The following is a 13,248-nucleotide window of genomic DNA, read 5'->3' as shown; positions in this document are numbered from 1 at the left end:
CAATGATGTTGAACTCGTCAAAAGCCTGAAGAAAACCAGAAAAGCATGTTTTGGTATCATGTGAGATTATTCGTTCTGCCCTGATGTTTAAACAGGCAGAGGGAAGGTGCTGGCCCACTCGGCGACCTCCTTGCGGAGAGCGAGGATCTCGGGAACAGAGTCGGAGGCAACCTTGACCTTGAAGTCCTTGAGCTTGTTGGCCTCCTTGGGCAGGTCAGTCTGGATGCTCTTGCAAAGGTTGATGACCTGGTCGATGTAGCGAGCGACGCGCTTGAAGTCCTCCTCGCCCATACCACGGCTGGTCATAGCGGGAGTACCGATACGGATACCGCAGGGAGTCAGAGCAGACTTATCACCAGGAATGGAGTTCTTGTTGCAGGCAATGTTGATCTGCTCGAGGACAGCCTCGACACGAGCACCATCAAGACCCTTGGCGCGGAGGTCCAGCAGGACCATGTGGCTGTCGGTACCGTCAGAGACGAGCTTGTGGCCGAGAGCCTTGAACTCGACCTCAAGAGCCTTGGCGTTCTTGATAACCTGCTCCTGGTACTGACGGAACTCAGGAGTGGCGGCCTGCTTGAGGGCAACAGCCAGAGCAGTGATGGTGTGGTTGTGGGGACCACCCTGGTGACCAGGGAAGACGGAGAAGTTGATAGGACCCTCAAGATCATACATGATGTCCTTGCCGGTCTTGGGGTCAGTGCTGCGCACGCCCTTGCGGAAGAAGATCATGGCACCACGGGGACCACGGAGAGACTTGTGGGTGGTGGTGGTAACAACATCGGCGTACTCGAAGGGAGAAGGAATGACACCGGCGGCAATAAGACCGGAGATGTGAGCCATGTCGACGATCAGGTAGGCGCCAACCTTGTCGGCAATCTTGCGCATACGGGCGTAGTCAATGAGACGGCAGTAGGCAGAAGTACCAGCGACCAAGCACTTGGGACGGTAGAGCTCAGCGTTGGCCTCGAGGGTATCGTAGTCAATGATGCCGGTCTCAATGTTGACGCGGTAGGGGAATGTCTCAAAGTAGGTAGAAACAGCGGAGATCCTGAGCAAGTTAGCACACGGTTCGACAACGAAAGAAAACGCGGAAACCTACTTCTTGGAAGGAGTCTGGTAACCGTGACTCAGGTGACCTCCGTGGGGAAGATCCAGACCCATGAGACGTTCATGGGGGCGCATGAGAGCCTGGTAGACCTCCAGGTTGGCAGGGCTACCGCTGAGGCACTGAACGTTGACACCCCACTTCTCGGGGTCGAGGTTGAAAGCCTTCAGGGCACGAGCCTGGCAGGTGAGCTCAATGGCATCAATGTGCTGGTTACCACCGTAGTAACGAGCACCGGGGTAACCCTCAGAGTACTTGTTGCACATGGGAGAGCCGAGAGCATCGAAAACGGCACGGGAAGTGACGTTCTCAGAGGCAATCAGGAGGATGGACTCGCGCTGACGCTTGATCTCTTTTTCCTGTTGAGAGAGTCATGAATTAGTCGAAACAGTCCAGTATTTTTCATTCTCAACCTCAGTTTCAAGGAGGAGCAAATGCAGTAGGACATACCATGATCTGAGCAATCTCAGGGTCGGAGTCGACCAGAGACTTCTCCATTTGCTACAACGAATGAGTCAGTCTTGTGAGCTCGTAAGACAAATCTCAAGGTGGAATATTCACCTCGCGGTGAGACTGCGACAAAGCGTAGGTGGCCATTGTGAGTGATGATATTGTCCAAATGAAGGAATAAGGATGGACAAGAGGTGAGGTGAGTTGTATAAGGATGAAGAGAGAAGGGAGGAGAGGAGGAAAAAAGGTTGGGGGAACGAAGGCGAAGAAAAGAGGACAGGAAAATCCGGTGATGGTGGGGGGGGAGGAGTTGGTGGGCGGGATGGGATGGGTGCCTCAGGAAGCCAATTAGCGGGGACCTGTAGCTGTCAACGTTCGGGGCCCGAACGACATCGGAGGTTTGATGAAGTCAACCGGGGTCCTCACCGGCGCTTTCTTAGCAAACCGGAGAAAATTGGTTCTTCAAATTGGAAGTCGTCAAACTTGCTCTATTTTTGACTAATTGTGATTAGACTAATTTCTCCCTATCCGAAGTCGACAAGAAACAGCACCCAAAGTTAGATAATCTCAATATGTCAATGAAACTGGTCGCTTGCCAATTGTCACAGTTGTCCCAGATTCAACACAGGGTCCCTTATCTAACAAAACATTTGCCTCTACGGATTGGAAAATAATCTTGAATCATATAAATCAATATCAATTGCGTCAATACTACCTAGTAGCCCGACCATGACTTCCAAGAACCTAAAGAGGCCGGCGACTCGGACAAAGTTTGGAGATTCCAACCGTGGTTCCCTGGCGATCTGATCCGTAAGATCCTTGCTCCGTTTGAGGTCGGCTCCGGCGCATTGATAGGACACTTAAGTCTCTCCGAAGTATGCTAGGTAATGGATGGTTCTGATCCAAGACGCGCCAGCAATTGACGGTCGCCCAATATAGGCAGTAAGATCCATTCAGTGCTCCACGTAGAGAGCAGTCTCAGCGACAGCGGTTTTGTCATTCAGGCCGGTATCGTCATTGCGAGGATTGCCTGTCGACTTCCAGGTCGCGACACCCGAACCCAACCATCGGCATTTGCCAACGTTTTAAGGAGTCCAGCCGCGGTCTATCCTTAGGAGTATCAGCTACCTAGTCAGCAGTGTCACCAACGAGAGTCTTGGCAACAAAGTAGCTATTTATGCTGTGCCAAGCAAGTGATGATCAGGCAGGTATCTGCGGGCTAGGGAGTATGCACCCCCTGTTTTACCTGCAGAGTGTGAAGCGGGGACCGCGGTGGCCAGGTTTGTATTGAGCCCCACGAGTGCCAAAATCCATAGTCCTAAACCGATCAATGGTCAAGGACCAATGCAAGATTTTTGTCTTGTTGGTGTACTAATATTTTTCCTCGTGAAGTGAGGCTATACCCTCAGAGCCAACCATCGAGAGGGAGCGAAAATGGCCGAAGAAACATGTCTGTAGCAACAGCTTTGAGCCAAGGTTGACCCAGCAGCTGGTGGCACGACACTATGGAGAGCTTGTATATTGTCTCTGTGGACTGTGGCCAGAGTCAAGCCTTCATGTACTATCTGTCGAGCTGGCATAATGAGACCAACAGCCAATTGTACTTCGAAGTCTGTTCGAGGCAGGTCAAGTCCAATGGGAATTGTTCCTTGCAAGGGGACAAATCTATTGCAAGACAGGTTTTCCTCTTCATGTTGTTGCTCCAGACAATCAAGCTCCTGTCTCTGCCCTCTTCCCGAAATCTGAAAGAACCGCGTTCAACCTGGCTATACGATCCTCGAGCTCCTCAATCTCCTGCTCCTGCTCAGCGACCGAGCGACCGATGTCAGGTAGGCTTTCAACAACCGCGTGTGCCTTTTGTATGCGAATCTTGATCGAGCTTGCCTCTGTCGGCAAGTTTTTCGCACTCAATGGCGCAAGTCCACTCCCAGTCGCCGAATTCTGTTGCTGAACACCTTGGCCGGGACCCGACGACCCTGATGGCACTTCTCCGCCTGCGTCACCAGCAGTTCTTGGACCGCCTTCACCACCTGTTTGTGCCGAAAGAAGGCGCAGAAGGAGACCATGCAACGGAGGAATTATGTCGAATGTCTGCGGCGGAGGGAAAGGAACTGGTTGTGGTGCTGTGTTCGTGGCCTCCCCTACCATAGGGGTTTCGGGCGCAGATGAGGGTTTGCGAAGCGGAGTAGCCGCGGCCGGTGACCTGGACGTCATTGCGCAAAATCCAGGCTAAGGAATCTGGTATACAACTTGGAGACGTTTCCGTTATCAATATGAAAGTCCCTGTGTCCAATGGGTAATATTAATGGAGCTATAGGGAAGAGTCGGAACGGGTCCAAGGCGGACGAGAACGCACGGGGAAAGCAGATTAACTAGGGGAGAAGCGTGACGTCGGAGAAAGAGAAAGAAAAGACCAAAAAGCGTCACCGGGAAGAAAGACGGCCCCTCCCCCTCCATAGTAGTAATTATTATCATCTTGAAAGCGACAGCAATTGTTTTTCACCGGCCAGCCAATTCTTTTCTCTCTCTCTTTCTTTCAGTTTCCCCCATCCAGTCAATTCTCCTAACGTCAAATTATCACTTCCTTTCTGTGAGTTATATTGAATTATCCTCACTCATTTCCACCCCATCAAAAATTGGTCGTTACCTTCCGTCCATTAACTAACTCTTGGACTAGCTTCACAATGACCAAGGTTGACCAAAAAGTCGTTCTGAGTAAGCTCTCCACGATAGGGTGCTACATCAAGTCGATCGCTAATGTTGAATAGTCGTCATCGACGGTTGGGGTATCCCAGGCCCCGACTCTCCCAAGGAGGGAGATGCGATCGCTGCCGCGGAGACACCCTACATGTCCGGCTTTGCCGAAGAGAACTCGAAGACCGCTCAAGGATATACCGAGCTGGATGCCTCATCGTTGGCCGTCGGTCTGCCGGAGGGCTTGATGGGCAACAGTGAGGTTGGTCATCTGAACATCGGTGCTGGCCGTGTTGTCTGGCAGGACAGCGTTCGCATTGATCAGACCCTCAAGAAGGGTGAATTGAAAAAGATCGACAACGTTGTCAAGTCTTTTACCCGCGCCAAGGAGGGCAATGGTCGCCTGCACCTGCTGGGTCTGGTCTCTGATGGTGGTGTTCACTCCAACATCACTCACCTGGTCGGTCTGTTGAAGGTGGCCAAGGAGATGGAGATCCCTCAGGTCTTCATCCACTTCTTCGGTGACGGCCGTGATACCGACCCCAAGAGCGCTACCAAGTACATGCAAGACTTGCTCGACCACACCAAGGAGGTCGGCATCGGTGAGATCGCCACGGTGGTTGGACGCTACTACGCTATGGACCGCGACAAGCGTTGGGACAGAGTCGAAGTTGCCATGAAGGGTATTGTCAGCGGTGAGGGCGAAGAGAGCTCTGATCCCGTGAAGACTATCAAGGAGCGCTATGAGAAGGGTGAGAACGATGAGTTCCTCAAGCCCATCATTGTTGGCGGCAAGGAGAGGCGTGTGCAGGGTATGTTTCTAGGGAAATCGGACAACTGCTCGTTCGAAAACTGACTGTGTCTTGCAGACGACGATACCCTCTTCTTCTTCAACTACCGTTCAGACCGTGTCCGTGAGATTACCCAGCTGCTGGGTGACTATGACCGCTCTCCCAAGCCCGACTTCCCTTACCCCAAGAACATCGACATCACCACCATGACCCAGTACAAGACCGACTACACTTTCCCCGTTGCCTTCCCCCCTCAGAAAATGGGCAATGTTCTGGCCGAGTGGCTCAGCAAGAAGGACATCCAGCAGTGCCACGTCGCTGAGACCGAAAAGTACGCGCACGTCACTTTCTTCTTCAACGGAGGTATCGAGAAGCAGTTCCCTGGCGAGGTGCGCGATATGATTCCCTCGCCCAAGGTTCCTACCTACGACCATGAGCCCGAGATGAGCGCCGACGCCGTCGGCAAGAAGATGGCCGAGCGCATCGCCGAGGGAAAATTCGAGTTCATCATGAACAACTTCGCTCCTCCCGACATGGTCGGTCATACCGGTGTGTACGAAGCCGCCATCAAGGGTGTCGCTGCCACCGACAAGGCCATTGGTGAAATCTACGAGGCTTGCAAGAAGCACGGATACGTTCTGTTCATCACCGCCGATCACGGGTAGGTTGCTCTCATTTCCACCACTTGACCTGTCTCTATCAGGCTAACGTACATTTGTTTCCCAGTAACGCGGAGGAGATGCTCAACGAGAAGGGCACTCCCAAGACCTCTCACACGACCAACAAGGTTCCCCTCGTCCTTGCTAACGCCCCCGAGGGCTGGAGCCTCAAGAAGGAGGAGGGTGTCCTCGGAGACGTTGCACCCACCATCCTCGCCGCCATGGGCATCGAACAGCCCGAGGAGATGTCGGGTAAAAGTCTTCTGGTCAAGGCCTAGATCATTCATATATAGAATCTTTTCCTTTTTTTTGTTTAGAAAAAGGCTATTTCCAGCTGGTTATGGATCTATGAATCAAGATACTTTGTTTCTTTTTACACACACACACAGAGACCTAATCTCAGAACGCCAAATGCGCCGGGTCCCAAGACTTTTTTTTCCGGAACCTCCCATGCTGGTTCTACCTTCATCATCATTGGGTTGTCTTAGCACAAGTAGAAGAGATCAATGCAACAACCAGATCTCTAGAAATAGGATGAGAGAGAGAGAAAAAAAAAAAAAAAGAGTCATAGAAGAATTTAAGGAAGATCCCCGCTTTACGCAGCCTGCTCAAAACCCCGTCTGATCACACGGCCGAACATGTCCACACCCACGCGCTCGCTCTTGACCTCGCTGCGCGCCTCGTTCTCCTTGTTCGTGGGCACCTTGACCACGGTGCCGTTGGGGCCAGCCTTGTCCACCTCCCAGCTGCAGACCTCGGTGACGAACTTCTCGAGCGCCTCCCGGCTGCGCAGGTCGAGCCACTGCTCCAGCACCTCGGCGTTGATCTCCCGGAAGGCCTTGCCAACCTCGATGGCGATGCGGATGCGCACGAGCTCCTCGAAGCCAGCGACGTCGGCGACCAGGTCCGCGTACAGGTCATCGGAGTTCAGGGTCGACCAGAACTGGGCGTACTGGGCGGACTCGAGGAGGGTGGACAGGCGGGCGAGCTTCTGGACGGATTCGACGAAATCAGAGGTCTGGGAAGCGTCGGCGTCGGCGGTGGGGAAGGGCTGGGTGTGGGCGGGGAGGAGGGCAAGGCAGAGCGAGAAAGCGGGTGAGGGGAAGACGGTGAGGGCCTTGGCGAGGACGTTGGTAACGGTTTCGGGCTGGAGGAGGTGAGGGTTGAATTGGTAGCTGTTTTAAGAGTGGGAACATCTTGTCAGTAACGGAAGTATGAGCAAAGTCGGGGTAATAAAAGCTAGCCCAATGGGACAGTTGTTGTTCTCAGAACATGTTGCTTTTTCTCGACATTCATCCCAGGGGGGATGTCAGGTAATAGGAAACGTGATTATGAAGAAAAACAAGGTTGTTCATCATGTTCGTCCCATGCGATCTGAACACCCCCCGCGACGAGGAGTCCAGGGCAAGCGCGGTGTTTGAGAGCAACAAAAGATGGTACTCACAGCTTCAGCAGAGCCAGGTTGGCGTAGCAGTCGAATGTGCGCTCTTCGCATTGCTGGACAACATAGTCTTGGAATACTGTGGTGGTCTCGGGGTTGTATCTGTCCAGGCCGTTGAGGATGGCCTCGATATGCGCCGGCCGCGTATCACACTTGTCAAAAGTGACACCCATTTTGTTGAGTCGGTCGTCTGAGGGTATGGAGAGGAGGAGTTGAGAAGGTTCAGCTGACACAGACGGCGGCAATGAAGGCGGGTTTATCGTGATCGCTATTGCGGGATGTTCTTTTTTGGTGGGTTTTTTGGGATGTCTGTTCTGCTGTGCGGCGGTCGACCGGAGAAACCATCCAAGAACGTATAGTTTTACCGCGCGGTAGTACACCACCCCGTTTACCGGGGTATACGTATTCGGTAGAACAACAACAAGCATCAGGTTGTCGATTTTGGGACATGGTTTGGTTGATCATGTCTTACCCCGCAGATTGATGATGAAAACTGAAGCTTGCTTCACCGTTTGATGCGCCGTTATTCCCGGTCACACCTCTCTTGTTCAGAATGATATCCGTCCAGGTCACATTCCTGTTTCGCCGGACATGCGCCGGCCAGGGTTATATATGGATGCTCTGCCCTTGGATTCTTGAATGTCGTTAGATTGTTTTTTTGGGTCCATTGGCAAGGGAATCCTTCTAGCATAGATCTACTACGCATTACAATTGGATATTTTGCTCAAATCATGCGCCTTCTTCTTAGTCTAACGTTTCACTGGCTTTTGGCTTTGGCAGCGTCGATCTCTGCGTCGTCCTCTGTCGATTACACACAGTATGTAAATGCTCTGATGGGATCAGAAGGCCCTTTTCCCGGCAAAGGCTACGGAGGAGGCGACATATTCGTCGGAGCTGCACGACCCTTCGGAATGGTCAAAATGGGAATAGACACGACGGCCGCAAACTGGAGCATTGCTGTGCTGAACGGCGGATGGACGCCTGATGGCAACGTGACCGCGATCAGTATGTGATTTGCTCGAAATCCGATGCTCACTCTTTTCTGACGTGTCCCAGCCATGATGCATGAAAGCGGGACAGGAGGTTCTCCGAAATATGGGCTCATTGCGCAGATGCCTCTGACAAGTGTGTCGCCTCCTGTTAATATCCTCGATAATCTAACGTACAGTCAGCCCAGAGCCGGTCAGGATACGGTCAGTGTAGGCTATTTCAAGACCCAGCTGCAGAATGGTGTTCAGGTAGAGCTTTCTGCTTCCAGTCACGCCGGTCTTGTTCACTACTCGTTTCCTCAGGGCGAGAAGCATGTGCTCGTGGATGTATCTCACTATCTGCCCGGTAATCTTGGAGATGCGAATGGCCAATACTATGTTGGCGGAGAGATCAAAATCGAAGAGCACGGTAGGGCTTACAGCGGATATGGGACGTACGTCGGCGGCTGGAACAATGGAGCGCCCTTCACGGTCTATTTTTATGGAGAATTCTCCGACAAGCCTACAATGGCTCGGACCTTCACCGGAGCAAATACAGATCCCATCCCACGATACCAGACACTCGCTGGCGCTGTAGGAGAGCCAATATACGGTAACGTAACGGATAAGGCAACATCGGGGCCTATGAATGATCGTGTTGGCGCTCTTTTCAGCTGGGGCGAAAAGGCAAATCCACAGATCGTCTCACGAACCGGTATCTCGTTGATATCGTCCGATAGGGCTCGGTCGTATATCAGATCCGAGATCCCCTCGTGGAGACTCAATGACACCGTCAAAGGCGCCGTTGATCAATGGAATCAGGAGGTCCTCGGCAAGATCCAGGTGCCACTTGACAGTACTGCAAACATGACCCACGTGCGGCTGCTCTACAGCTCCCTGTATTTCATGCATCTGATGCCCTCTAACCGGACTGGAGAGAATCCGCTCTGGCAGTCGGAGGAGCCGTTATGGGATGACTTTTATACTCTCTGTCCGTATCCATGGAGGCTCTCTGATTATGTACTGACTTGTTTCAGGGGACATCTTCCGCTGCACAGTGAGCTTCTACCATATCTTCCAGCCTACCTACTACGAATCCATGATCCGTGGTCTCATTGACATATGGAGGTAAGGCCACCCTTGAAGAGAACCACATTTCTGGGTTAAGCAAGGTAATAGGCATCAAGGCTTCCTACCAGACGGACGCTCGGGCAATTATAACGGACTGGTGCAAGGCGGCTCCAACGCCGACAATGTCCTTGCCGATGCGTACGTCAAAGGGTTGCGTGGCGCAATCAATTGGACAGAAGGGTACGCAGCAATGAAGACGGACGCTGAAGTCATCCCGTACAATACCTTTGATGCTACGGATCTATCAGCGAGCACCAAGGAGGGTCGAGGAGCGTTGGGGGACTGGCTTGAATTGGGCTATGTCTCTCAGGATCGAAACACACGCTCCATCTCGCGGACCGTCGAGTACAGTCTCAATGACTTTGCCTTGAGCCAGGTAGCCAGCGGGGAGATGCCCGGTGATCGCGAGAAGTATCTGAACAGGTCGGCGGGATGGCAAAGGCTATGGAATCCCGAAGTGGAGAGCTTGAACTTCACTGGGTTTCTAGCCCCAAAGTTCTCGAACGGCACATTCAACAATAGCGGATACGACCCGCTGTATTGTTACGAGTGCGAATGGCATGCGTATACTTATGAAGGCGTACCATGGGGTAAGTGGAGTATCCCGTCCTGAGATCTGTACTGACCATGGCTTCAGAGTACTCTTTCGTGATCCCGCATGACATGGAGACGTTGATTGACTTTATGGGTGGGCCAGACACGTTTGAGGACCGGCTAGACACTATGGTAGGCACGGGTTGAGCAGATTGTTTGAGGATTGTGCTGATATTGCGTAGTTCAAGCCCAATCTGTCAGTTCAGGATCTTGGTGCAAACGGCGCGGGCATAACGACTCTGATGAATATTGGGTACGTGCTGCCATCGATCAACCGTACAAAACAACTTACATGAGGCAGGAATGAGCCCGATTTTGCAACACCGTACCTCTACAACTATATCAACAAACAAGCGAAGAGCGTTCAAATGTCCCGTAGTCTGGGATTGCAGTAGTAAGGGAATCTTATTTTTCAATCTACTCGACAGTAGCTGACCATATCGCCATGCAGCTTCAAGGACGCTCCCTACGGAGTGCCAGGAAACAGCGATGCAGGCGCCATGAACTCCTGGCTCTTGTGGCAGATGCTTGGCATCTACCCCGTGGTCACCCAACCGGTCTACCTGATCTCGTCGCCGTGGTTCCCTGATCTGAACATGACGGTCAACGGGAACCAGACATTGAGAATTACTGCGACGGGGTTAGATGAGGGCTATTATGTGCAAAGCGTCAAGATCAATGGCAAAGAGTGGACAAAGAACTGGTTCGAGCACGAGGACCTCATGGTCCAGGGAGGGACTATTGAGTTTGAATTAGGTGCTGAGATGAAGAACTGGGAGACGGGTAGCGTGCCACCGTCGCCTGGACATGTCCAGCTGTAAGCTGCCGTGCAATTGCGTGTACGAGTTGTCTCCTTAGGGCTGGCTCACATGGCCTCGCCTGGCTTTTCCTAGGAGCCAGAAGGGTCCAGGACCTTGAAAATGTCGCTCTTTACATGTCATTAGCAAACGCTCATAAGGGTTAAATGTAACAGCTGGTTTGAGCATTAAATCTGCTCTATTAGCCGTCTTTCAATGAAGAAAATGGTTGAGATGAACAGAGAATTAGTATCAGCGAAGCCTTTTCTAACAGGGTTTCGTATGTTAGCATCTGGATGTGGTCACAATTGTCCAATCATGGTCATGTACCTCGATAGTAAAACGGCAGACTGGTTATCTGCTTGATTATATAATAAAAGTAAAGACCGCATCCGACAAAGCAGTGCTGACAAGCAGCGTCTGTGGAATTAGTTGCTGGCTTGGGTTGTATTGTGGTGATCGATTGCGTCACTGGCGCTGTGGATGGTTTTAGTGTCCGATCCTTCGAGGGGAGCCATCACATGCGATGGAGACTCGAGTCTCGGCATTAGAGAGAGGGAATAGGGAATCAAAGATCAAAGCAGGTACACGACCAAGACGTAAGGCTCATGGCAGTAGTTTAATGCAATGCACTACAGACCTTTAACGATAGCCCCTCTCTGACTGCGAGTGATAGCCGAATCGACAGGACAGCCCCTCGTCATGTGAGGGACAGAGAGACAGAGAGACAGTCTTCCGCGCCAATTCCAAGCCAAATTGACCAATGCTCACGCTCACAGGTGGCCGTAGCCGGGAGATTTCCCAGTTTCAAGATTCGGTGCGGGCTAAAAGGTACATGGAAGATGGTGATCGCTTCTTTGTCCCGCTTGTCCAGGAAGACGTGCGATTGACGTCAGCGCGCGGAACAATCGGATATTTAGAACGATGGAGGGACAAAGAGGACGAAGTTACCGTCCATCCCATCTCCTCTTATATCTATTCTGTGGCCGTTCGATTCTTCCTCTCCTTGAGGTGCCTTGTCTCTCGTTTCTTTGAGTTGAGAGCCCATCTCAGCTCACTCGGTAAGATTGTCGGTCTCGGCATCTACACGGCACCATCGCCACACTTATAGAGGAAAATCATCGAGTGGATCACTCTCGCCTCCCGTGCCTGATATCTGAGATCAAATATCGAAAATCCCAACATGGTAAGTTGTTTGCCTCCTATCTCTGGATTACTCCGCAACGGCCCGAGTTACGGAACCATGGATCTGACCATATCACATAGGCACCTGTTCTGTCCAACATCCTTCAGGCCCGGCAGTCCTCCTCCTCATCGGACAACTGCAATTGCCCCAGTAGTATCTCAGGCGGCGGCATTGCAGGTATCGTCATCGGCACCATTGCCGGCACGTTGCTGCTTATCTGGCTCTTCCGTGTCTGCTCATTGCCTGGAGCTTTTGGAGGTGGAGAACCCGATTATGGATACAGCGGGGGAGGGGGGACGGAAGTCCGGTCGACGCATCGTCGACGCCGGAGTAGTCCGTCTTATGTGGAATATGTCGAGAAGCCGAGCCGTTCGCGGAGACGCCGGGAGGATATTCGGCGGCCGGCCAAGGTATATCTGAATTAGGAGTCTTATCAGGTGTTTTGGCATCTGTTTCCGGCGGCGATCTGGTATGACTGTATGTGTAATGATAATGAGGAATGATCGGGGTCACGAGATGTCATGATGAGATGGATAGGGATATGATATGAATTACTGGGATTGGAGTTGGGGATTGGTATTAATAAACTTGATGTGTTGTCGTACAAGTGTGTCTATGGTGCACTCGTCGTCATACTGTGTGAAGGGCAATAGATATTAATGTCGTTTGTTTGATATATATTAGTCCATGGTTCGTTACTGCCTTCAATTCAAGGCATAAGGTGGGCCATGGCCGTTAAGACGAGAACTCCTATTAGATATGGAACATGAGATCTATGCCTGCACATCTCCTGAACTATTGACAGGATGGATCCCCTTCTAAATATATCCCTTGAATTTTTGATAGCCCACTATTGTCACGTTACACAATTTACATATCAAAATTATCGAAATTTAGGTAGGATTCTAGGGATATGACTCGAGCGTGGAACCGTAGGCACAGACTCAACTCGCACCACTAGAAAGAGGACAGTCCAGTAGACCACGGACAATGGGGGACAATTTATCCTCGACAGAAATCTCTAGGCATCATCATTCTGGGCATGTACCTGTGTTTTTGAAGGATATTAAAGTGTTAATCCCAGACACCCACAAACACCATACTAAGAGTTAGGTCCTTACCTGGGTAAATAACAAACACCCCTACTGATTATTGAACGGAGCCACGACTTTTTCCCTTCGTGGCAGGGTTTAGCCTGCTCTTATCTCCAGTAGTAACATGATCAGCCAATCATGACTCCAGGGCTGAGAGGAAAACCCAATGCGTGTTCGACCATGCCGCATTCGGCAAGGCTCAGGAACAATCTGCGGACAGCGAGAAAGCTACTTACCGAGATAGGCTAGCGGCGCAGAGAGACTTGCCCCAAAGTGGACTAGACCATCGCTCGGCCCCACTGTCCAAGAGCAGCTGTTGGTCAGTTGGGGTCAGG

At 51.7% G+C, this 13,248-nt stretch overlaps 6 protein-coding genes across 6 annotated transcripts; 3 read left to right on the top strand and 3 right to left on the bottom strand.

Moving 5' to 3' along the window:
* Nucleotides 1-87: 87 nt before the first annotated feature.
* Nucleotides 88-1,705, bottom strand: Aud_003241 (glycine hydroxymethyltransferase SHM2; the record flags this gene model as incomplete). The annotated part of the gene is made up of 4 exons (XM_043288194.1): nucleotides 88-1,051; nucleotides 1,103-1,467; nucleotides 1,559-1,609; nucleotides 1,670-1,705. 4 exons carry the CDS (start codon nucleotides 1,703-1,705, stop codon nucleotides 88-90), a joined length of 1,416 nt encoding a protein of 471 aa, XP_043144129.1.
* Nucleotides 1,706-3,268: 1,563 nt separating this feature from the next.
* Aud_003240 (RNA polymerase II mediator complex middle subunit MED9) lies at nucleotides 3,269-3,772 on the bottom strand (the record flags this gene model as incomplete). The annotated part of the gene is made up of 1 exon (XM_043288193.1): nucleotides 3,269-3,772. One exon carries the CDS (start codon nucleotides 3,770-3,772, stop codon nucleotides 3,269-3,271), a length of 504 nt encoding a protein of 167 aa, XP_043144128.1.
* Nucleotides 3,773-4,242: 470 nt separating this feature from the next.
* Aud_003239 (2,3-bisphosphoglycerate-independent phosphoglycerate mutase) lies at nucleotides 4,243-5,980 on the top strand (the record flags this gene model as incomplete). The annotated part of the gene is made up of 4 exons (XM_043288192.1): nucleotides 4,243-4,273; nucleotides 4,327-5,064; nucleotides 5,122-5,704; nucleotides 5,770-5,980. 4 exons carry the CDS (start codon nucleotides 4,243-4,245, stop codon nucleotides 5,978-5,980), a joined length of 1,563 nt encoding a protein of 520 aa, XP_043144127.1.
* Nucleotides 5,981-6,297: 317 nt separating this feature from the next.
* On the bottom strand, nucleotides 6,298-7,316 carry Aud_003238 (CSN8/PSMD8/EIF3K family protein; the record flags this gene model as incomplete). Its single annotated transcript, XM_043288191.1, has 2 exons — nucleotides 6,298-6,877; nucleotides 7,147-7,316. 2 exons carry the CDS (start codon nucleotides 7,314-7,316, stop codon nucleotides 6,298-6,300), a joined length of 750 nt encoding a protein of 249 aa, XP_043144126.1.
* Nucleotides 7,317-7,874: 558 nt separating this feature from the next.
* On the top strand, nucleotides 7,875-10,657 carry Aud_003237 (uncharacterized protein; the record flags this gene model as incomplete). The annotated part of the gene is made up of 8 exons (XM_043288190.1): nucleotides 7,875-8,148; nucleotides 8,200-9,102; nucleotides 9,149-9,239; nucleotides 9,291-9,832; nucleotides 9,880-9,968; nucleotides 10,019-10,089; nucleotides 10,138-10,230; nucleotides 10,288-10,657. 8 exons carry the CDS (start codon nucleotides 7,875-7,877, stop codon nucleotides 10,655-10,657), a joined length of 2,433 nt encoding a protein of 810 aa, XP_043144125.1.
* A 1,159-nt stretch (nucleotides 10,658-11,816) lies between these two features.
* Nucleotides 11,817-12,244, top strand: Aud_003236 (uncharacterized protein; the record flags this gene model as incomplete). The annotated part of the gene is made up of 2 exons (XM_043288189.1): nucleotides 11,817-11,819; nucleotides 11,900-12,244. The coding sequence occupies 2 exons, from the start codon at nucleotides 11,817-11,819 to the stop codon at nucleotides 12,242-12,244; spliced, it is 348 nt and encodes a 115-aa protein (XP_043144124.1).
* Nucleotides 12,245-13,248: the final 1,004 nt, after the last annotated feature.

Source organism: Aspergillus udagawae (genome assembly GCF_001078395.1).
Source record: "Aspergillus udagawae IFM 46973 DNA, scaffold_2, whole genome shotgun sequence".
Classification (NCBI taxonomy): Eukaryota; Fungi; Ascomycota; class Eurotiomycetes; order Eurotiales; family Aspergillaceae; genus Aspergillus; species Aspergillus udagawae.
The sequence above is the reverse complement of the archived record's forward strand: the minus strand, read 5'-3'. Positions and strand labels throughout refer to the sequence as shown.